The 23,334-nt window shown below is 44.4% G+C and overlaps 5 protein-coding genes and 1 long non-coding RNA gene across 14 annotated transcripts; 4 read left to right on the forward strand and 2 right to left on the reverse strand.

Annotated features, from left to right (window-relative positions):
- Positions 1–105: 105 nt before the first annotated feature.
- Positions 106–4,185, forward strand: LOC127589693 (G-protein coupled receptor 4-like). The gene is made up of 3 exons (XM_052048958.1): positions 106–472; positions 792–996; positions 2,961–4,185. The coding sequence occupies exons 2-3, from the start codon at positions 910–912 to the stop codon at positions 3,909–3,911; spliced, it is 1,038 nt and encodes a 345-aa protein (XP_051904918.1). The 5' UTR covers positions 106–472; positions 792–909; the 3' UTR covers positions 3,912–4,185.
- A 1,003-nt stretch (positions 4,186–5,188) lies between these two features.
- On the reverse strand, positions 5,189–9,273 carry LOC127589678 (E3 ubiquitin-protein ligase TRIM35). Its single transcript, XM_052048936.1, has 6 exons — positions 8,734–9,273; positions 8,006–8,101; positions 6,796–7,026; positions 6,545–6,567; positions 6,331–6,443; positions 5,189–5,752 (listed from the first exon to the last, which is right to left on the reverse strand). The coding sequence occupies exons 1-6, from the start codon at positions 9,118–9,120 to the stop codon at positions 5,205–5,207; spliced, it is 1,398 nt and encodes a 465-aa protein (XP_051904896.1). The 5' UTR covers positions 9,121–9,273; the 3' UTR covers positions 5,189–5,204.
- Positions 9,274–10,511: 1,238 nt separating this feature from the next.
- On the forward strand, positions 10,512–13,627 carry tubb4bl (tubulin, beta 4B class IVb-like). Its single transcript, XM_052048951.1, has 4 exons — positions 10,512–10,718; positions 11,261–11,369; positions 12,039–12,149; positions 12,547–13,627. Exons 1-4 carry the CDS (start codon positions 10,662–10,664, stop codon positions 13,602–13,604), a joined length of 1,335 nt encoding a protein of 444 aa, XP_051904911.1. The 5' UTR covers positions 10,512–10,661; the 3' UTR covers positions 13,605–13,627.
- Positions 13,628–15,764: 2,137 nt separating this feature from the next.
- Positions 15,765–20,195, reverse strand: crb3a (crumbs homolog 3a). 9 transcript variants are annotated; one of them, XM_052048977.1, is made up of 5 exons: positions 19,917–20,195; positions 19,717–19,759; positions 18,305–18,403; positions 16,548–16,591; positions 15,765–16,331 (listed from the first exon to the last, which is right to left on the reverse strand). In XM_052048977.1, exons 3-5 carry the CDS (start codon positions 18,387–18,389, stop codon positions 16,119–16,121), a joined length of 342 nt encoding a protein of 113 aa, XP_051904937.1. In that variant the 5' UTR covers positions 18,390–18,403; positions 19,717–19,759; positions 19,917–20,195; the 3' UTR covers positions 15,765–16,118. The 9 variants fall into 9 exon arrangements, with proteins under 9 accessions (XP_051904937.1, XP_051904935.1, XP_051904930.1 ...); XM_052048975.1 differs by having other exon boundaries at positions 18,305–18,453; positions 19,917–20,192; XM_052048970.1 differs by having other exon boundaries at positions 18,256–18,453; positions 19,917–20,186.
- On the forward strand, positions 18,449–19,094 carry LOC127589711 (uncharacterized). The gene is made up of 2 exons (XR_007959479.1): positions 18,449–18,702; positions 18,958–19,094. It is a non-coding gene; the product is annotated as an uncharacterized LOC127589711 (long non-coding RNA).
- Positions 20,196–20,940: 745 nt separating the features above from the next.
- Positions 20,941–23,315, forward strand: LOC127589703 (histone chaperone asf1b-B). Its single transcript, XM_052048967.1, has 4 exons — positions 20,941–21,358; positions 22,022–22,137; positions 22,497–22,673; positions 22,770–23,315. The coding sequence occupies exons 1-4, from the start codon at positions 21,250–21,252 to the stop codon at positions 22,959–22,961; spliced, it is 594 nt and encodes a 197-aa protein (XP_051904927.1). The 5' UTR covers positions 20,941–21,249; the 3' UTR covers positions 22,962–23,315.
- Positions 23,316–23,334: the final 19 nt, after the last annotated feature.

The raw sequence follows: 23,334 nt of genomic DNA on the forward strand, positions 1-23,334 counted from the left end.
ATGTGATTTGACGAATTGGACGGGTGAACGTCGGTACGAGCTTGGTCACGGGAAAATTCAAAGTTATAAGTACCGAGTGAGTCCCAAAAGTTTCCGAGTGTATTGCTTTAATTTTGACACGGCCGACGCGTCATGAGTCATTTCTCAAGTGAGTCTGAAAAGTATATCTCTGCTGCCCCCTACAGGCAAAAGAGCAGCTACTACGAGTTTTCCTCGTGTTCAATGTGACAGCCCTACTTTGGATTGTTTTTTTCCCCCTGTTGGTTGCGTCCCCCACTCCTCCCCTTTAACTCAACATGTTTGTGTCTTATAATTTCAGAATCTTCTTTTTACAATAACAAATAAAAAAGAAGAGTGAGAATCCCATGACCTCTGCGGTTCCACATGGCAACCACAGGAGATCCCAGAAAGTTGCTATGGATTTACCTCTGGACCAAAACAATATTCTACGTCTATTATTTCCTTTACAGATGTGAGTCAATATGCGCATGAAGTGCCTTTTGATAAATTCACTGAAAGTGGACAATTTTCGTGTAAACGGCAAAATATGTTAGCTGGTGGACAATGACAGGGTGGGCATTTTTGATAGTTAGCTTTTGATGACCTGAGCAACATGATTCGGTTAGCAAGTGGATTGTGTAATATGTAACAAATATTTTGACTTTCTGAAAAAAAAAATCCTTCAATTGATGTTTCACGTTGACAGAGTCCACAGGAAGTTTGACAACATCCAACAACACACAATAGGAAAAGTATGCAAATATTTATTCTGCAACTCTGTGTTGTTTCAGCCTTTATTGAAGAAAGACAAAAACGGTGGTGGTGAATATGTCACGGAATAAACAATTTGAGGACCACAAGATGATATAAAGCTCCAGGAGAACCTCCCCTTCGGGTCACCTTTTATAAATGGAAGAAAGCCCAACTCACTCGAACACGGTTTTGACTGAGGCCACGTCCCTCCCGCTCTTCCGAAAACAGCTTTATTTCACATTGGTGAGTAACAACAAATGAACAAAATTAAGTTTTGCAGATTTGTGCACCTTTGTTTTATTTTTTTAGTTGAGATTAATTCAAATATGTCTGTATTCTGCCAATAATTTTAAATTTTCATTGCTCTTATGTGAGCTTTCCGGATATATTCATTGTATTTATTTGAAAGTATATTATGAAGATATTATGAATACGTTAATATGTAGTTACATAGTTTTCTCCAGCATTAATGTTCAAATAAATGAAATACGTTCCTAGTCATATTGCACTACAGTACATTACCAATGTAATATTTCTCTTAAGTTATTGAGGATCCTAAATAGTTTGCATAATATTTATCAATTTTTGGAGAAGTTGGTTACCTAACTATACTTCTCTTACACCTATAGATCCCACACTGCTTGCACATAAGTTAGGCGAGTGTTCTAGTACACCATCAGCGACTATATATAAATCTGTTTATGGACATTTGGGGTTGAAAATTTGGTGAAACTTCCCCCCCCCCCCCCCCCCGACTTAAAATATTCTTTAAAAAAAAGGGGGAAAGACACACTCGGGTACTCGGGTAAACTAAAACATTATTAAATTGGAGAAAGAAATTGAATTACAGGACCAAGTATGCATATTTAAAAAATTAACATTTCTTGATACGTTTTTCATTTTCTTTTTCATATAAAACTACAAAGGCTCATAATCGTTGAATATGGTATGCCCCCAAAAAAATTAATCAAAAAATTTTGGTGGGTGTTTTTAATTTTTTTTTCATGTAAAACCAAAATTGATTTTATGTTGCATCTCTGGAGACGATCTTGTTGGCATGATTAGTCTCATGAGAGGACCCGAGGGAACACAATCCGCAGAAGGAACAGGTTGTCCTGGATGGCCACACAAGGGTCAATCGTTGCCTCTGGTGGCAAAACACATCACGTTTCTTTAAAAAAAAAACATCAGTCTCTGTAGTTGTCCGCCCCACCTCTCAAAAAAATAAAAAAAACAGAAAAGGCATCCATAAGACTCCACGTTTAAAAAAAAAAAAGGTTCGGGTCCATCCATAAGCTGGAAAAGCACGCAATTAATGTTCTGACTGTTGTCCTTATATTCATGTTAAAATGGGCGTAGCTTAAAGCGAGAGCCCTCCCGGGTAATGGAGTTGGCCCCGAAAACAGAGGCCCGGGTTCCCAGAGGAGACTCCGCAAAGTCACAATAACAAGATAACAGCTTGAGGAGAAGAAGCAGCCCTGATGGGGTTTGGAACGTGTTTACGCTCAGCGAGAGATTGATTTAAAGTGGACCTGCACTATATTGCGGTTCATCATTCGTGCCACTGCAATATATTAACCAGTCAATTCATGTTAAATGGCAATCAGCACACACACGCCATCATTTAAAGTGCCTCTGGTTAGCCCCAGATCATTTTTTTCCTTTCTAGCAGAAGCCCGAGAGTTTTGCCATAACACCGACTGCTGTTTGGAACTTGGGAAATCTCTCCACCGTGACTCCCCCTACCACCCCGCAGGCGAGGTGGAGGGAATTACGAACAGTTCCAAATAACAGCCTGAAGGTTTTGTGCAAGCGCAGGCTGCTATTTGAACTGTTCGTTAATCCCTCCACCTTGTCTATGGCCCCCAGTTTCCTTAGACAAGGTGGAGAAAAATATGAATCGTTCCAAATAACAGCCTGAAAGTGTTTTGCGAGCAGTGATTGGTATTTGTAACTGTTCATAATTCCTTTTTACTTAACTACGGTCAAGATGGGGGCAACTATGAGCAGTACAAAATATCAAACACCGTTCCCACAAAATCTTCAGGCTTCCGCTCGCAGCCCCAAAAATATCTGAACTTTATTTGGACTTGGCCATTTAAACGGTAGCAGCAGTTTATATTTTTACATGCAGAAATCTCGTATTTGAACCGGGGTGTGTAGACTTTTTCAATGTCCCGTACAATCGCACTCTTCTGCCGTCATAGTGCACCGTCATGGCCGCCAACACATCCTGGCCGACGCCGGCGAACGCGACGGCGCGGGACAACGGGACAAGCAAAGCTTTCAGCGTGTTCGACGGCTGCGACTCGCAAGTGGAGGGCATCCTTTTCGATCTGACGCTGCAGTGCATCAACGTGGTGGTGGGCATCCCCGCCAACTTGCTGGTCATCGCCATTCTGGCGCGCAACCGCAAGGAGCCGTCCACATCCGACATCTACCTGGGCTCGCTGGCCTTCATGGACGCCTACTTCGGTTCCATGACGCCCGTCAGCTTCCTCAACCTCTACCACTGGCAGAGCAAGGAGGTGTGGTCCGCTCTCAAGTTCTCCTACGGGGTGAAGGACACCAGCGGGCCTCTGTTCCTCTCCTGCATCTGCCTGGATCGCTTTTTGGCCGTCGTCTTCCCGCTGGCGTTCGGCCGGCTCAAGCGCGTCGAGTACCGGCTGAGTCTGTCCGCGTTGGTCTTCGGCCTCACTTTCGCCTACTCCGCCGCCAAGGTGGTGGGCGGCCTTCCCGACTTCGAGAAGGTGTTCACCGGCGAGATCCTGGCCACGTTCACCTGGATGGTGGTGTGCAACGCCAGCATCCTGTGGGCTCTGAAGAAGTCGGGCGGCGTCGGGAAGGACGACATGCGGCCCATGAAGAGGAAGGCGTTTAAGATCGTGCTGTCCATCCTTTGCATCATCGTCGTCAACTACCTGCCGCCCGTGGCCCTGTTCCCCTTCGAGGACTACTACTCGCCCGATGTTTTCCGCTGCTACGTGCAGCCCGTCGGCTTTGCCTTCCTCAACATCAGCAGCACCATCCAGCCTCTGGTCTACCTGTCTCGCCTGGACAAGGTCCCCTTCCTGTCAGACGCCTGTGCTCGCAAGTGGTGCCCCCGCATCGCCGAGAAGAAAGAGAAAATAACACCCGCGCGAGAGCCATCTGGCTAGGGAAGAACGCTTTCAAGTAGGGCCCTCGTTTTCTCGCTTTGAACTCACCTATACAGAGGATTTAAAGTCTACACACCCCTGATCAAATGCCAGTTTTTGGGGATAGAAAAAAAATGGGGCCAAGATGAAAAATAAAAAAAACTTTTAAACACTCCTGTTTGTGTCAGAAACTGTCGAAGAGTGCACTAGGTAAGCAAAGCTGCATTGTATTTTGTGCGTAAAATGTGTTTTGAGAAGTTACATCTCTCCAATAAAAGACCATTCGATACTCATCTACTTTAAAGTGGAACAATTCAGCTCGATTTGGTGATCTCCCATCTTTCAACTCAAAACGGATTTTCCGATTCAAATCTTTTTTTTTTTTTTTTTGTTACACCCCAACACGCAAGCCAACTGTGTGACTCATGCCAGAATCCAAAATTGCTCATGCAGGGCTTTAACCCCCCTCCCTCCCCTCAAAAAAAAAAGTCAGGAAAGCTGATATGATGAAAAATAGGATCACAGCTTACCACCTGTGCGCCATTTTATGCATCGCACTTTTAGTCAATCGGTGAATATCTCATTCACTCCCAAAGACGTTTTTAAACGTCTTTTCAGACTTGGTCCAGAATTGGCTGGTACTGAATGAGATATTAACCCTTTCATGCACCCGGTAACCAGAAAACATGATAAGCTGTCCATTGTAGTAAAATGTTTAAATTTTACTACAATGTAAAATTTAAATTATAATTTTACTATACTATACTTTGAATATTTAAAGTAAAATATTTCAATGTGGGCGGCCCGGTAGTCCAGTGGTTAGCACGTTGGCTTCACAGTGCAGAGGTACCGGGTTCGATTCCAGCTCCGGCCTCCCTGTGTGGAGTTTGCATGTTCTCCCCGGGCCTGCGTGGGTTTTCTCCGGGTGCTCCGGTTTCCTCCCACATTCCAAAAACGTGCGTGGCAGGCTGATTGAACACTCTAAATTGTCCCTAGGTGTGAGTGTGAGTGCGAATGGTTGTTCGTTTCTGTGTGCCCTGCGATTGGCTGGCAACCGATTCAGGGTGTCCCCCGCCTACTGCCCGAAGACAGCTGGGATAGGCTCCAGCACCCCCCGCGACCCTAGTGAGGATCAAGCGGCTCGGAAGATGAATGAATGAATATTTCAATGTAATCCTGAAAGGGTTACATTTAAATAAATTAAACCTACTCTCGCGTCTACTTGATGCCGCCTCAAAAATTGTGGTGACATCTCAAATTGTGGAATTGAAGTAGAATAAGAGAGGCTCTCTCTGAGATGTTCCAATGGCGTTTTTATTGCCTCAGCTTGGTGACGAGCACCCTCTCCGGAAGGATTCTCAACGGATGGCTACTCTGCGTGTAAAAGTACGGCAGCAGCGTTTGGCTAAATGTTTGCTCGTACACGTGAATCGGCGAGTCGTCGTCGTCGTCGTCGTCATCCCAAAACATCACGGCGCCTTTGTCATAATCCACGTGGACTTTGATTCGCTCCGGCACCCTGGACACTTCCAGCGGCGTCGGTGGGGAAGTCATGGCCTTGACTTGGCCGTCCCGGAAGCACAGAGTCCAGAAGCCGTTTTCGGGCCTGGCGTTGACCTCAGAGTTCCTCGGGATGGACGAGGAGACCACGCCCAGAAGCCAGTCCCGGTTGCTTCCCGTCTGCACCACCCAGCGGTGGCTTCCCGAGCCCAACGCCGCGGCGCCCACCACCTCGGCGCTGATGTGGAAGCGCTCTGGGTTGTCGGGGCAACAGTTCATCCGGTCGCTGTAGTGGCAGGAAGTGAGGTCATCCGACAGGATGAGGCAAGGGTGCGCTGTGTTCGGGTCCAAGGTCACGGGGGCTGAAAGCCAGGAAATTAGACGCATGGCTCTTTTGATGCAGGCACGCGCGCCCCCACACGCACACACATTCCCAAGAAATACAAAAAAATCCCTCACTCCTGATACACAAATTCTCACTCCCATCCCGTTTCTCTCTCTCACACACACACACACACACACAAACTCCCGCCCACACACATTCTGAAATCATAAAAACACACACACGCAGTCAGCCTCCCATCTCATCAAACACGCACACACACACATGCACACACACGCATGCTCTTTTGACAGACGTACACAAATATGCCCCTGCCCTCCCCACACTCACACACACACATACACACACCTCTGACACACACAAATTCTCACTCCCAACCTGTCACATAGTGCACTTATTCTCCATACACACACGCACAGTCTCCCTCCCATGTCATCACACACACACACACACACACACACACACACACACGCAATCAACACAATTTTACACACACACACATGCGGACACACACATACAAATTCTCACTCCATCCCATCACATACATGCACTTACCCCCCCCCCCCTCACACACACACATACTCCAGACACACTTACTATAATCAATATGTTCCAGCATTTTCTCCCACACTCTGTACTTGAGGTTGGAGACATGGTTGGTCACGTCGAGGAGGGCGCCGCACATGTTGTCAGAGCCCAATGTTGTGTGTCTGTTGTCACCACACAGACACACACACACACACACACACACTTACGGTCCAGTGACCATATGTCAACAATTACGTTGGAGCCATTGCAAATGATTCCGTACCTGTCCTCGTGATCTTTAAACTTCTGTGAAAAGAAAAGCAAGCGAATCTCAAACGCCATTTTAAAATGCTCTGTAATAATAATTGATGTCATGGGATCTTCACATTCAGGAGGTTTTTTTTTTTTTATCCATGTTGTGTAATTTTTATTTGTAGTGTTTCATCGTTCTTATTTTCATGAAAAAAAACAAACATTTTGACTCCTAGTACAACTGCGTGACCGCTCACCTCTCAGCACTCTCAAACTACTGACCTTCAACAAGACCATGTCATCTTCCTTCAGGAGCTGGCGCGCAGCGCCGACGCTCTCGGCCAGGGACATCACCTCGGCCGACAACTCCTTCATCTTGTCGTTCATGTTCGCCATCTTCTCCTCTTCCTCCCGCTTGACCGCCGCCAGCCGGGCCTCCTCCTCCCGGTTCAGCATTTGACGGAGCTGCTCAAACTGACCGCGGATTAAACGTCGAGTCTCCACTGCCTGCTCCTAGAAGGGAAAGATCCCTCAGTCAGACGGTCTCTCAACTGTTTTTAGCAGTGGTTAGCGGAAAGGTCCAGAAATTACCTCTCTGTCTACTTTCAAAGGAAAGGATAAAGATAAATATTTTTTTGTCCCGTAACAAGGGGAAAAGGCAAAATAATCTCTCTATCTCTACTATGGCTTCTCACTATTTCATTCAACTACATATTGCCCCTAAAACATACGCTAAAGCATATCATGCTAGCATAATGCTAACACATGGGCTAAGGAATAACCTCTAAAATAACCCTTTCAGCAACAGACATTTGAACATAAATGGTGCCTCAACGTGGAGCGGGTATTTAAAAAAAATACTCACAGGAATGTATTCTTTATCCTGGACAAAAAAACAAACATAAAACTGCAGTTTCAGGAGTGCGTTGCAATAGTTGTGAAAGTCTTCTCCGTTTGTAGCTACATGACTGTGTTATGCTGCCCCCGGTGGTCAAGTCGCAACAGCAAAGGGAGTCGCAATGAATTAATCATGACGCACAGACATTCTATGGAATTACGTTCTTACTATAAGTCTCGATGAAGTAAAACATAAAATGCCATTTTTTTTTCTTTCCATTTCATTTTAATCCATTCCTAAAAGTCGAATATTGCAATTTTTGTCTCGTTTCTCTGGGCTGCACTGCTTCCAAAATGTGTATGTGGTTGTTTTTGGACCAGTGAAATTTCACCCTCCGTGTTGCTATGTCAACGTAATTGGCCCGGTGCCTCCAGAATCCGTAATGCTGGCACATTTCTGCTTCAGCTATATTAGTACTCTTACTGTTTCTTTACTGTAGCTTTCCAATTCAGAAGCATTTTTTTTGTTGTCCAGAATTGATGGTTCCTCTAATCGTGGTATTAAAAAAAATAAGGATCGTTTACCAGATGTCAAACCGTCCGTTGCTGTTTGTTTATTTAATTAATTGATTATTTTTTAATGAAAGTGACTCACTTTGATGTGCTTGATCATGTCGACGGAGGCCCCGTGGATCGTCTTCAATTTGTCCAGTTTGTCTTGCAGACTCTTGAGGGATTCGTTTAGTTTATCCTGGAAAGTCGAACGGAGAGAAATGCGCTAGTATACGTCGTCAATGTTTGGACCAGTTGGAACTTTTTTCACCGCTGCGGTCGTAGTAATGGACAGACTTGAAGAACAGCATTCTACATGGAGGTGTTTACCCTGGTTAATGCAAGTTTTAAAAAAAACAAAGACAGGACAAGCAGAAGAACTGATTGATTGACGAAGAATTATTTATTTTGTATAGATTGCGATCTCAAAATGACTGTGACTGTGACATGTCCGTTTTCAGAATCAACCCTTTCATGCTCCCTTTAACATGATAAGCCGCCCACTGTAGTAACCGCTCTTCTATTTGAAGCTCAAATAGAAAAAGTTAGTAAAAGTTTTTCTGGTAGTTTTTTCCTGGTGATTTTTTAAAAACTTTTTAGCAGCGGCCTGAAGGTTTTATGTTAAAACACCGAGTGCTATTTTGCAGTGACGGCCTAAAAGATGAGAAAAGTTTCATAGGACCTTTGGAAAATCTCCACGTGGGAAAATATGTGATAATTAAACAAAAACCTGGCGTTTGAACAGAGGCGTGTAGATTTGTTGTTGTTGTTTTTAATTTCTCTTCTTCTAAAAGTGCAACCAAGGCAGATGTTTACATCCCGCCGCCCTACCTTGCAGTCCGTCGCTGCCTCTTCGACAGGTGAGCACTTGTGGTCCTTGTGCGCCTTGGAGCATTGGCACACCACGCAGATGGGCTCCTTGTCCTCCAAACAGAAGAGCTTATACTTCTCCCTGTGCAGGGGACACATCAACCTCTCCTCCACCGCTTCCACCTCCCTGCGGGAGACAACGGCCTCGCAGATGTTCTTCAGGGCCAGGTTGGGAAAGTGGCTTGACTTGGAAGTCTTCTTCCGACACACGGGACACTCGCGGAGGCGCGCGTCCCAGCAGCGCTCCTGACATCTCCTGCAGAAGCTGTGGCTGCAAGACAGCACCACCGGGTCGGAGAAGATTTCATGGCAGATGGGGCATGTGAGGTCCTCCTCCGGAAGCGACATGGTCCAAGAAGTAAGCCTTTTAAAAAGCTCTTTGAGATTCCCACATGATTCCCCCAGATTAGTGTGCGTGTGTGAGAATTGCCCCCAAAAGTTGTATCCTGCTGGGTTACAAAGAGGCTTGCGTGAGTGTCGCTGAGGGACGAAGTCAGACGACAATACCAAAAATGTAGCTGTGCTGAGAAGCAGGAAGTTAAGCGCCATTGGCCAGTTGCTGGCTGGTTACTTTGCACAACGGAGGAATGCAATCATGCAGGATGTCAATGCTTTCAGGCGTCGTCTTGTTGCTGTTAGCAGAACCGACACACCACTTTAGCAATTATTCACCCTTTTTAATTCATTACAATCACTTACAAAACAAAAGTTTGGTTGCTAAGAGAACCACCGAGAACCAGAGCGGGCTAACACAATTTTTGTTATTTTTTTCAACCAAGTTCTGTGAAATGTAAATAGAAAAGGCAGTGATGAGTGACTCCCAACTGAGGACAGTCAAATATACACTCCCACTAGTCTAAACACGGAATTCTAATTAATATTTAGTTTGTGTAATATGAATTAAGCACCGCCATGAATGGCCGCCATATTCCACAAACACAATATTAATCAGAACAACGTGTTTAGAATAGTGGGGGCGCATAGAACATGTGGTAACGAACATTTTTGACTGGACTTCCCCATTATCAACTCAAAGCAATAACAAGCCTTCTGGTCTGGAACACTCACGAGTTGAGGTGAAAATTGGCTAACATAGCTTCTGAAAAGTCAGGCCTTCAAAATTAAAGCATACCAGTGTAATAAAGGTTTCACTTCACTTTTTTTTGGACACTTTGACATCTTGCAGTCACACCCAAATTATTTTGTGCTTGTTTTTTGAGTGCTACTGCTAAATAAGCCAACAAGTAGCCAAAGTGTGGTGAAACTGTGTAACTTGTTATTCTGTAAGCTTTTATTTAGAAGGTCTGACATTGGGCAGAAAGCAAAGGCCAGTATGGAGAAAAATTGAGAGCCTAGAAACACAATCAAAGCCTTTTAACTTTTAGCGGCAGTAGTTCACACAATATACTATGCGGATGTGGCGCATAGACACATGTAGCGAGAAAAATGTGTTGCTGATCAGATCTACCGTTAAAGCTAATCGTTGCATCCAACAAAACTCAATGCAGCTCCGTTTGCCTTGCAAAGCAACCACTGGCTGATTTAACCCCATCAAACAAATGGTCAGAAATGATATAAAACAACAAGAAAGGGGAAAAAAGATGGCTTTGGGAGAGTGCGTGAGAAGACGACGAATGCATCTCACGGTGTCGCACCCGATTTTGCACTTCCTCGGCCCCGCCCCCTTGTCTCCCGCTCTTTGGTTGCCATGACGATGACGTCAGCTCGCACCAACCGCTTCAGTCCAGTAGAAGCGTTCCGAAAGGGAGGAGGCGCATCCATCTCGTCAGAGAAACAGCCGTCGTTTGTGCAGTAGGAGACATCGTCGCTTCTCTCCGTCTCCTTCTTCTTTTTCTCGAAGCATCCACGTCCCTCATCCGCTTCCAACAATGCGTGAAATTGTGCACCTGCAAGCCGGCCAGTGTGGGAACCAAATCGGTGCCAAGGTAATCTTCCTGCTGTCACGCTTTAGGCTATTTTTGTACGTGCACAGATTAGTGCCTGCGTAGATTCATTGGCATAAGCGCCCCAGGCGATGGCGAACCCATCCTCTCAGAATGTTCCAGAGGGAAGATTTTGCAGGCATTTTGCACCTGAATGAGCCCCCCCCGCATCATTTTGCTTGATCAAAAAAAAATGCGTTTTTGTGCAGGGCCGGTTTTGTCAGTCACGGGGTGGAGTGCTTCCCACCCCCCCACCCCCCAATTTGCTGACCTAGTTGTACTCCATTAAAATCTTTTGTATTTAAATCACGCAGACCTGCACACACACGGCTTATTAATATATATTTTCATTGCACGTTAAAATGTACAAGATGCTGCTTCTTCTTTCTGGGTGGCATGACAATATAATTACGCAATGCAATGAATGGAAAATCAAACTGTGACTTAACACATATTTGCACAGTTTTGAGCTTCATCTTTCTTTTGAGCACATTAATTCTTCAGATGCATCGTCATCTGTTGTTTTTTCGGTTTTCCCCTCACAGTTCTGGGAGGTGATCAGTGACGAGCACGGCATCGATCCCACCGGAACGTACCATGGCGATAGCGACCTGCAGCTGGACAGGATCAGCGTCTACTACAACGAGGCTACAGGTAAACCAAGCTTCTTTTTTTAATGCGTAATTTAATAAATGAGAAAGGACACAGACAAAAAGCCGTGAAATGCACCCCTTGATCAATAATTAATTAAGGTCTTTGTGTAGACGACGTTAGTCCTAATTTTTCATCTCACATTTTGAACTGCCATTCTCTGCTCTCATGCAACATACAAACGACAAAATGAGAGCACACGCAAGGAGCTGCGTGAAGTCCAAAAAACCCTCCGATCTGGAGTCATATTCCTGACATCAGTTCCGAGACCACACCCCTTAGAGCAGTGGTGGGCAAACTACGGCCCGCGGGCCGGATCCGGCCCGTTGGTCTTTTTAATCCGGTCCGCCGAAGATTGGTGCACAATTAAGGTTTGATTACATTCATTTCGTTTGGACTTGTAATGACGGGTATTTCAACACCAGATGGCGCAGTTACTTCAAGTTGCAGAGCACAGGGAGGGTGGGGAAGACGAAGAAAGAGGGAGAGAGTAATGACCATGGAAGGGAAAGTGATATGTATCTGATTAAATTTCTCATTTGCCCCCAGGGAAAATAATTGCCCAGCCCTGCCTTAGAGGCACACACGCACCAAGTTGTTGCTGGGACATCCGGCTTCTCCCAATATACTGTCATTCCACTTCAAAAATGGTTATTCCGTTTTTTTCCCCAGGTGGGAAGTATGTTCCCCGCGCCATCCTGGTGGATCTGGAGCCAGGGACCATGGATTCTGTCAGGTCTGGTCCCTTCGGTCAGATCTTCAGACCTGACAACTTTGTCTTTGGTAGGTCACAGTCACAAAGTCCTCTTTGGTAGGGTTAGGTTTGACAAAGCCAATCATGGGGCCCTCCTCATTTGTGGACTGATTTTTTTTTTCAGAATTTTTAACCCTTATATTATGTTAAGGGTCAATTTGACCCGTTTCAGTTTGACCAAAGCACTAGATATCCTTTCTTTTTCTTCATTAAATTTAGTGACTTTTCCTCATCTAGGGTCATGAACTGGTATGTCAAATCTGGACACTCTGATGTGTAGTGGGATGTCTGTGCACAGTTTGAATACAAATATGATGTTGGGGGTCATTTTGACCCAGACACTTTAAATGAGACGGTTGGAGATCTCTGGAAATCTTGCATGACCAAATAGAAAATCCTTGTTGCCGAATGCGCGTTCTTTTCCAGGTCAGAGCGGAGCCGGCAACAACTGGGCCAAGGGCCACTACACGGAGGGAGCCGAGCTGGTAGACTCGGTCATGGACGTGGTGAGGAAGGAGGCAGAGAGCTGCGACTGCCTGCAGGGCTTTCAGCTCACGCACTCCCTGGGCGGCGGCACCGGCTCCGGCATGGGCACGCTGCTCATCAGCAAGATCCGCGAAGAGTACCCGGACCGCATCATGAACACCTTCAGCGTGGTTCCCTCCCCCAAGGTGTCCGACACGGTGGTGGAGCCATACAACGCCACTCTGTCGGTGCACCAGCTGGTGGAGAACACGGACGAGACGTACTGCATTGACAACGAGGCTCTGTACGACATCTGCTTCCGCACGCTGAAGTTGACCACGCCCACTTACGGCGATCTCAACCACCTGGTGTCGGCCACCATGAGCGGGGTCACGACCTGCTTGCGTTTCCCCGGCCAGCTCAACGCCGACCTGCGCAAACTGGCCGTAAACATGGTGCCCTTCCCCCGCCTGCACTTCTTCATGCCGGGTTTCGCCCCCCTCACCAGCAGGGGGAGCCAACAGTACCGCGCCCTCTCCGTACCCGAGCTCACCCAGCAGATGTTCGACGCCAAGAACATGATGGCGGCGTGCGACCCGCGCCACGGCCGCTATTTAACCGTCGCCGCCGTGTTCCGCGGCCGCATGTCCATGAAGGAGGTGGACGAGCAGATGCTGAACGTGCAGAACAAGAACAGCAGCTACTTCGTGGAATGGATCCCCAACAACGTGAAGACGGCCGTGTGCGACATCCCGCCGCGCGGCCTCAAGATGGCCGCCACCTTCATCGGCAACAGCACGGCCATCCAGGAGCTATTCAAGCGCATCTCGGAGCAGTTCACCGCCATGTTCCGCCGCAAGGCTTTCCTCCACTGGTACACGGGCGAGGGCATGGACGAGATGGAGTTCACCGAGGCCGAGAGCAACATGAACGACCTGGTGTCCGAGTACCAGCAGTACCAGGACGCCACCGCCGAGGAGGGCGAGTTCGAAGAGGAGGGCGAGGAAGAGGGGGCCTAAAAACCCCCCGAACCCCTCCACCATTAAAATAACCATTTCACCTTGCGCTGGCGTGTTTTTAGACGTTCGCTGTGTTCGGAATCATTCACTTATTCAGTACTGCCTAATCATAGCGATTTCTATATACAATCTTAAATCTGCCTGCTCAAATGTAAAATAGAAAACCCAGCGCTGGGTCCGAAAGACGCCATCCGATGTTGGCTTATTTAGACCCAGCGCATTGGGTTGAGGATTTGACTCAGCACATTGAATCAAGATTTGGATTCATCAAAAGGTAAAAAGTATCCACATTGATGAGTAACAGTTACCAAGAAACTGGTTACCTTTTGTAACCCAATTTGGGTTCTTTTTGACGCAACTTTTGATAGAGTGATGTCTTGTTGGTTATGTAGCTCAATAAAAAGTTCACTCAAAATCGGCTCATATATGCCCAGGTACAAAATTAAAAAAAAATATATATATATTATGATTATTTTCTGCGATTGGCTGGCAACTGATTCAGGGTGTCCCCCGCCTACTGCCCGAAGACGGCTGGGATAGGCTCCAGCACCCCCCGCGACCCTAGTGAGGATTAAGCGGTTCAGAAAATGGATGGGTGGATGGATTATTATTTTTATCTGTGTGGCCTGGTACCAAATGGCCCACGGACCAGTGGTTGGACACCCCTAGTATAGTACACGATAAAGTGTATAGTGAGTGTTTCCGAACACTGCCATTATATTAGTGACACTAGTGATGGTTTCGCATGTGGGTTTTTGTTTTTGTTTTGCTATGCCGTAAAAGCACTGAATCGACCCTCACATTTTCACCACACCCGCTTCGCCATTGTTTCCAAGCAAGCGAGTTTTAACTGTGAAGCCTTTATCATTGAAGAAGCATCAAATAAATCACTCTAAAACGTCGCTTTGAGTGTTGCTCTGACTTTATTGTGTCTTGTGATGCACACTTCAACACATTTTTATCATCTATATTCCCTCCTCCGCTTTGCTAAAATTATGGTTCCACCCACCACCCTCCTCCCACCTCTGTTTACGAGCAGAGGGCCGTGCTCCCTGTACATTCCTGGAGTAAATTTGTAAGTGTAACATTCCTTCACAGGATATGTGACAAATTTCTTATCTTGGCCCACGTAATACCAACACATTGTTATCAATGTCAGACCGCTTTTTTGTTGCATTTACAATTCACTCATGTTGCTCATGCATTTTTTTTTAAATTGGCTTCGTTTTTTTTTCCAAGTTAGGAAACGTTACAGATTGTCAAAGTAGACCTGCCACTGTCCTTTTTGATTAGAACGGGAGAAACAAGCATTTGCAAAGTGTCTGTGTGTGTGTGTGTGTGTGTGTGTGTGTACTGGCAGACAGTCAGCCTCATGGAAACAAGCAAACAAGAGACCAAGTTCAGGTAAGAAATTATTTTATAGAAAGAAGAAAATATTTAGTCTGAAATTATTTTCAGACTAAAAATTAAATTAAATTAATTTAATATTTATTATATAAATTATTTATTTATTATTATAAATTATTTTAATTTAATTAATTAATACTAAATTGGGGCAATGTGTCAGTTTATGTCTCATTTAAATAACTTTTAAGATCCTCTTCTCTTGACTTTTGTCCTTTTTTGGGGGTGGGGGAGGTTGGTCATGTACACGTGCATCCACGAAATTTTACTTCAGCATTTGACCCATCGCAGTGAACTCCCTGTTGCTGCAGGTCGGGGAATTGGTGCCTTGCTCGAGGGCACGGAGGTCTTGAAGCAGGGTCCCCCTGGTGGCAGGTGTCAATCATAACCACTTGGCTTCAGCTTCCTTGCTGCCAGCCTCATCAGGTACGATTTTCTTGCAGGCTTCTTGTGCACGTTTTTTTTTAGTTGCAAGCACCTCACAACCCCTTAACCCCAACATACAACCCCCTACCCCTGAATCTTTGGTTTCAATTCATCAATTATCCGATTATTCTGTGATATACTGTACAAATAAAAAATACATGTAAAATATGTCACAATTTAAAAAAAATAAAACAATTCTCAATGATTTCGGAAATTATAATTGATGTCGTTATAAAACTCATGAACAAAATAATAAAATATCAAATTAGTTCTGGTTGTATGTAAAATGACCCCAATTTCCGGAGGATTATTACATTGAAAGACGAGTGGTACAAATACAGCAGATATTTATTGGACAAAGACATAAATTAACTGAACTGATGACTCGGTGACATAAGTCGATCGGATGAAATGTCGTACATGTGTAAACAGCTGTTGAATCGAACCAAAATGGAGTCGTGATGAGCAGTTTGCCGAGGTATTGATTTACTCTATAGTGCACGATACATATCACTAAACAAGTTTTAAACCACTTCAGAAAAAAAAATGAAACATTTGGTCGTGAGAAAATACTGGAGCTCCTCTTTCATGTGTGCGCAGGAAAATGATTGAAGAGCGCTTTGAATGTTTTTGTTTTTTTAACAGGGACCCCCACACCCCCACCACTCTCAAAAAAGGGGCTCCTCAAATGAGTCTTTCCTCCTTGGGGAGTTTGAGGATGTCGGTGGTGGCCACACTGCGAGTGCCACACTGCTCCTCGGCGCTGGGTCGGTAAGCTCCTTCTGTCTGCCGCTTCTTCTTCACCACACACAGCAGCCAGCCGGCCACTGCCAAGGCGATGATGGCAAGGAGGCCCAGCGTGACGGTGGGGGCCACGATGGCCGCGATGTTCGTGCCCTGGAAACGGAGAGAAAACACGCAGAAAATGAGAAGTTATGGAAAAAAAAGATTTGCGTTCCCAGCCTGTCGACTACAACCCAAAGTAACAAGTGGAGCTCATACGCAGAATTGGACGTAGCCAGTCAAAATGCAGTAGAAAGCCGAAACCTCATTTTCCTGAATGGCTTTCACAAGAGTCATGTAGTATTTAAAAAAATAATGGGGTTCACTTACTGTCGCATTTTGAGATCTGAAGTCCCTCGATACAGTGTTATTCCCTGACGAGAGAAACGTTTTTAAAAATAAGTTAAAGCAAGCCAAATGAAACCATGTAACATTTTTTCCAATAAACAAGTGTGGGAACCAAGTGGAACTGTCGGAATCATCAGAATCATATTTATTAGCTGTACACCTGGTGCAGATAATCGTTGCACCATTTTTGTAGTACAACTTTAGGTGTGCGATTATACAGAAAGTCCTTCAGAACTTTAAAGCGTCTGATGTGGAATATTGATCAACGACAATTATGCAAGTATGCAGAGAGCTGCATTGATCATTGTGGTAATAATGTTCCACGGGGGTGTGCAAAAATGCAAAGAGACATTTTCGGTTTGAGTTACTGTTTAGTTTAGGGAGTTAATGGCGAGAGAGAAGAAGCCGTTTGAATGTCTGTTGATTTTGTTGTGCGTGGTTTGATCGCTCTTGGCTGAAGTGAGTAGCTGGAAAAGGTGGTGAGCAGGGTGTCGGGGGTCCAGCAGGCATTTCGCGTGAGTGGGTAGGGCACTGCCAATAATTTTTTTTCCCGTCGTCCTAACTGTCCGCTGCAATCGTATGTTGTCTTTTTTTGCGGCGGCCCCAAACCAAACTGTTATAGAGGAACACAGGATTGTTTGGATGACTGCTGTGTCGAACTGTCTCGGCAGCTCCTGTGGTAAGACGTGCTTCCTCAGCAGCTTCAGGAAGGACAGTACATCCTCTGCTGGGCCTTTTTCAGGATGGAGTTAATTTTGGCCTCCTACTTAATGTCCTGAGAGACTGTGATTCTATTAACTAAACAACTAAATTCCTCCATACATCCATTTAATGATTCACTTATCCTCACGAGGGTCGCGAGCGTGCTGGAGCCTATCCCAGCTGTCTTTGGACAATAAGCGGGGGACACCCTGAACTGTTTGCCAGCCAATCGCAGGGGCACACACAGACAAAAAAAAAACATTTGCGCTCACATTCACACCAGGGGGACAATTAAGAGTGTAACCTTTAGAAAATAGCACATTTTTTTAACACTCCACAGAGGAAATTCACAAAGTGAGTAAAGCGAGCAGTGTATTGTGCACTCCTGGCATCATTTTATCTCACAACAGAGAGTGCTGCACATTCTGCTCCCTTGGGTAAGCACATAAGCGCTGCCCGCACTGTTTTCTGGACTTTTTTTTTTTAATCCTTTTTTAATCCTAGCAACTTTTCTCACGAAAATGAGCTTTTGCGGAGAAATGTAGTTAGCATGGTAAGCCTAGCATAATGGTTCTCAAACGTTTTACACCAAGTAGCACCTAAAAAAAAGGACATAGCTCTTCAAATACCAGCATCATTACTTAGAATTGGAAAAAAAAATAGTGGTGTAGGCCAAAGAGTTGTTCAAAAATAAGACCTAAGCTTTAATGCTGAAAAGTATATTATTGTAAACATAATGTGAGCTACAGCGAGACGTTCACCGCTACTCTATGTGACATTATTCAACTCAATATAACACTGGAATGGAAAAATGATTTGTGTGTGTGTGTGAAGGTGTGCGCGCGTGTGTGTGTTCCTGTTCCTGTGTTCTTGAGCCTCCTACTACGGAGCTGCAAGGCATATGTGCCAACCACTATGCCACCATGCCACACAACTGTTTGGATGACTATTATTTCACATTCAGAGACGCATTAAGCCAGTGACTCACCCCAGGCATGATTAGCGAAGCGCACCAGGAGAAGAAGAACGACCCTCACCAGCACGTGGTTGGACATGTAAGGCCACCGGACCATTTCTGGAATCGGGCCAGGAGTATGAACATGGACTGGGTCTGGCTGGCATCAACTGGGGTCCATCTGATGACAAACCTTCCCTTTAGAAGTCGAGACCAATGTGCTTCCAATGACTATTTTAAACAGAGACAAGGAACAAGCAGTGAGTCAAGCTGAATCACTGCAAAACCACCAAAGCTAAAATCAGCCTGTTAGGGCAGCGCAACCAAGGTCATACTTTGTATGGACCACCGTGCAATTTGAAATACAAATGCTAATCTTAAATTATTGTCTACAACTTTGCTTTGCTTTTTTTTTTCTTGTGACAGAAGTGAAAGACTCAACTAATGAATCAACTAAAAGGAATACTGCATCAGCACAGCGTTGGCGATAGCACAGTAGTGAAGCTCAATTTCTGTAGCTTCTCAATATAAAATGGCCTGCAATTAATTGACAATGAAGGCACAGCAGCAGAAATCATAAAAATCTCCTGGCAATACAATACAGTATGGCAGACAATAACTTCAGTCTAAAAACAAGCCGTATTAGGCCATCGTACAACATAGTACCATGTAGCATAACAACAATAAATTAGTGATTTCTTTGAAAGTTGTTACTGTGACATTGCATAGCTGGAGTGTAGCATTGTGGAAAAAGCAGGATTTAAAAGTGGCGATCGAAAATCTACACAGCCCTGTTCAAACGTCAGGTTTTTGTCATACAGAAAAATGAGACCAATGGAAATCATTTATAAAAAGCCTTTTTCCAACATTAACATGACCTATGTATGTATAACTCAAATCAAAAATCTTAATGACATATTTTCAAGACTTCTGCGTAGCATGCCCTGTTAGATGTGACTGCAAAAATGTCATGAAAAGCCCACTAGAACATCAGAACTTTTGGGAGGGCTAATCAGAGGTACTTTGAATGGAAGTAGCGGAGTGCTGACTCCCTTTTAACATGAACGATGGATAAATCGTTAAGCTATGAGGTGTGCAGACTTACGCAACCACACCAACAGACCCTCAACATTGTTTACTTTTACTTCCCCTCTCGAAAACAGTTCTTTTTTTTCGTACACATTCAGTGCAGTTCACAGTTGACAAGATACATTAATGGTGGGAAAAGTTTTGAAAATGATTTATTTAGGACTCATTTTATCGGCCATATTGTATACAATAAACGGCCACATGACGTCAAAGCGGTAAATTCGTCTCTCTCTTAGGTGATTAGTTCAATCCGGTCTTCCAAATCCATCGGAAAATGTATATATTTTACTGATTTTTTTTCGACACAGCAGTTAATTTACATTTGTGTGAGTCACCCGAAATAGTGCCTTGGCGATTAGCATATTAAACATTAAAATATATGTACATAGAATAAATAGCACGAACCTGGATCACTTGGTCTGTTTTCAAGTTAACGAGGACGAAAGGACTTCGGGGACGTACATCGACACGTTCCAATAGGAATGAAAATAAGAATAATAGGAATAAACACCTGCTTTCGGGGCGAGCGGTGTGCTCACTCACATCCCCTTTCGGGGAAGCAGTTTGGAGCGTTGATCATGTGACCCCACTCGGTGTTACATTACCTGAGCGCACCTTCCTCGCTTCCTTCCCCTCGTGCACCAGCACAGATCCTCCTTTGTGCAAAGTCCAATTCAAACGCCGATTAGTGGAGCTCCGCTGCCTCGAGTTACTTGCTACACAAACGCGTCGACTGTCTCACTGAAACCTATTCTGCGATATTACAAAGAATGTGTTTTTGGTCTCTCAACGAGGCATCTTTCTTTGGGTCTCTCCTTGTGTGAGCGTTATATTTGACTGAATCTGCTTTTGAACCTCACCACCTCGCAGCCTCCCTTGTGGTTTATAATTGGGCCGTGTCAAACAGCGCCCCCATCAGGGATATATTCACCCTACACCATAAAAAAAGTGGTTGGTGACATTCTTGGAATATTTATTGGGATGAAAACCTCCAGCCAAGCAAAATCACTGAGTCGTAATCCGCACCTAATCTCCCCTCGCGACAGAAGGAAGGCACAAGAAAATTTAAGGAAAAAAGGGGAAAGTAGGCAGATTTAGGTCGAATCCGTGGGTAGTCAGATGGTGTTGCAATAGGTTATATGGATAAAAGGATCAAGTATAAGGAAATCAAATGCGTATAAAGCCAATTTAAACATACATGGCCATGTAGCTTCTTCCCTCTAGCCATTAACTCATTAAACAGTCACTGACGTAGTCACTCTTCTTGCACCACAAAATGGTACTACAAAACTACTGGTTACTCTAACATGGTTCAATGATTTTGTTGTTTACGATGATACTAGTGCAGCGTGTTATACCGGAGACAAATTCCTTGTGTGTTCTACATACTTGGCCAATAAAGATGATTCAGATTCTGATTCTGATCTATTTATAACTAAATGATTGATATGTAAAAATAAAATTAAAGAAAACATATGAAGACGAAAAAGGAAAAGGTTTATCCATTTTACATACAGTAGATAGATGCGTGCGTGTCCTTTTCCATGGCTTTATATTGCGTATGTTAAGTGTACTTTAGCAGTTGACCACGCAGAGGCGTGTCTCGGTTACCAGCGACCGGAAGCTCAGTCTCTTTCCGTAAGGCGCAGGGGATCTTGGGTAAGATCGTCAAAGCGGCGGGAGAGCGAACAACATCATATTACAAACATTTTTGTCTTTAAAAAAAGAGCGCTTCCCCGTTCGTAGTATGCGATTGAATTACGTATATTCTGTCGTGTAAAAACAAAACTCTTGCGTTGTTTAAAATCCATTCGACTTGTGGGTTTGCCGGACAGTGAAGTGAACTCTTTGGATTTGCCGTGAAAAGGTCTTTGAAGCGCCAGTTTTAGTGCTTAGCAGTACCGTGCTAATACTAGCACAAGCCGAGCAACTACGACCATGGCGAAGGTACAAGTGCTGAATGTGGCCGTTCTGGATAACCCGAGCCCATTTGGGAACCCCTTCCAGTTCGAAATCACGTTTGAGTGCATGGAAGACCTGCCCGAAGGTGAGCAGTAACGCTGTCAAACATGTTGTCACTTAAATGTTAACCGCTAACGGCTAGCCGGCTTTATTCAATGTAGTTTTCACGAGTTAACACGAAAAAACAGAATCTTTCTCTGGACGATTCACGTGAGGCATGCGCGTCAAATTTTGAAATTTAACTGATTTATATTAAATTAGTATAATTTTTCTGTGACATAAGAAGGCTATCACGGTTTGAAGGGAGTGAAAATGCACACATTTCTAGGCTAGCGTGACAGCGTCTCAATGTAAAGTCAATGGAGGTTAAAACGTCCATAACATTACCGTATACTATTTTCAAAAGACTGCTTTCATTGGAAAGCTTGCTAAACACTGAACAAGACAATAGATAATGACGATGGTAGTATTCTCAAATTAAGTGATTTCAGTCACTATGCGAAACACTAAGTCTCATCATAACAATAATATTCATGTTGAAAAGTTGAATTAATATTGAGACATTTTCAAGAGAAATATGAAAACTTCCCTTTAGTAAAATATGTACAGTTGTCAATGAATATCAGGGGGAATTAAAGCAGATAAGTCAAAAATTATTATCACTGTCATTTCTATAATAGGTGCACGGCTTGTCATGATTTCTTAATCATCTTTTGAGTGACATCAATCCTTTGTTGTGCTTTTACAGACTTGGAGTGGAAGATCATATACGTAGGCTCAGCAGAGAGCGAAGAGTATGACCAAGTCCTGGACTCCGTCCTAGTCGGACCAGTACCTGCTGGGCGACATATGTTTGTGTTCCAGGTGACATAATGCAATCATGTTTTATTCCAATGTAGGGCTCCAACGATTAATTGAATAATTAGAACTATTCCAGTACAAAAAAACACAATCATTCACTAACTCCCATGTCACTCACCAGGGCAGGCTCTGCCTTTTAAAGTCACACCACTCAGTCACAGAAATAAGTTTGGAACATGGTGAACAATGTAAGGATGTTGACCCCAAGTGGACAAATACAACCACACTTTACGTGCAAATATTATTTAATGATTCAAAATCATTTAAAAAATATGATTACTTGGTAGAATTTTTTTTAAATACGCTGCAGTCCTCAACCACACCCTTAACTTTTTTTTTTTTTTTTTTTTTTCTCTTGATAGGCAGATGCGCCAAACACGGGCCTGATCCCCGAGAGTGACGCTGTGGGCGTCACCGTTGTGCTGATCACATGTACGTACCGAGGCCAGGAGTTCATCCGGATCGGTTACTACGTCAACAACGAGTACACGGACCAGGAGCTCCGCGAGAATCCTCCCATCAAACCAGACTACGGACAGGTCGGACCAACTTTGACCAAAAATGCTCGTTAACTATCCTAAGGTTACATGATGAAAGAATGAATTGAAATATTGGTATTGGTTCTTCTATTCCAGCTCCAGAGAAACATCCTGGCATCGAATCCGCGCGTCACCAGGTTCCACATCAATTGGGAAGGCTGTGCCGAACGGATGGAGGACTCTGAGAACGTGGACCCGTCTTCCAACTCCATGCTCCCGCCGTCCTGTCTTCCCGGCAAAGCCGCGCCCATGGGAATACTACCAGAGAACTCAATGGACTGCTTATAGTCATGTCCCTTTTCTTTTCTTTACTATTTTTGTGAAGTGGGGGGGAATTGCGTGGTCGTAATGTACAGACTATTTTTGCCTTATAACTGCTCTTCTTCAAACGCTTCAAAAAAGTGCGATGCCATTCTACAGAATTGGCTGTGGTTCAACTTCTTCGCTTCCCGCCACTCACACACATACACACACCAGATTTGTACCGTTAATAACATTACAGCACTGAAGTTGCTTATAAATGGCAATATTTGCTGTGCAAATTGACAATTAACACTGATGGGAAAATAAGTCACTTAATCCATGTTTTTTTCCTCATTTGTGTGCTATTTTGTGTTCCAAATAAAAATATGTATTTGTATATATATGTGTTGTGAGTCAT

This window comes from Hippocampus zosterae, chromosome 17 (assembly GCF_025434085.1).
Source record: "Hippocampus zosterae strain Florida chromosome 17, ASM2543408v3, whole genome shotgun sequence".
NCBI classification, from domain to species: domain Eukaryota; kingdom Metazoa; phylum Chordata; class Actinopteri; order Syngnathiformes; family Syngnathidae; genus Hippocampus; species Hippocampus zosterae.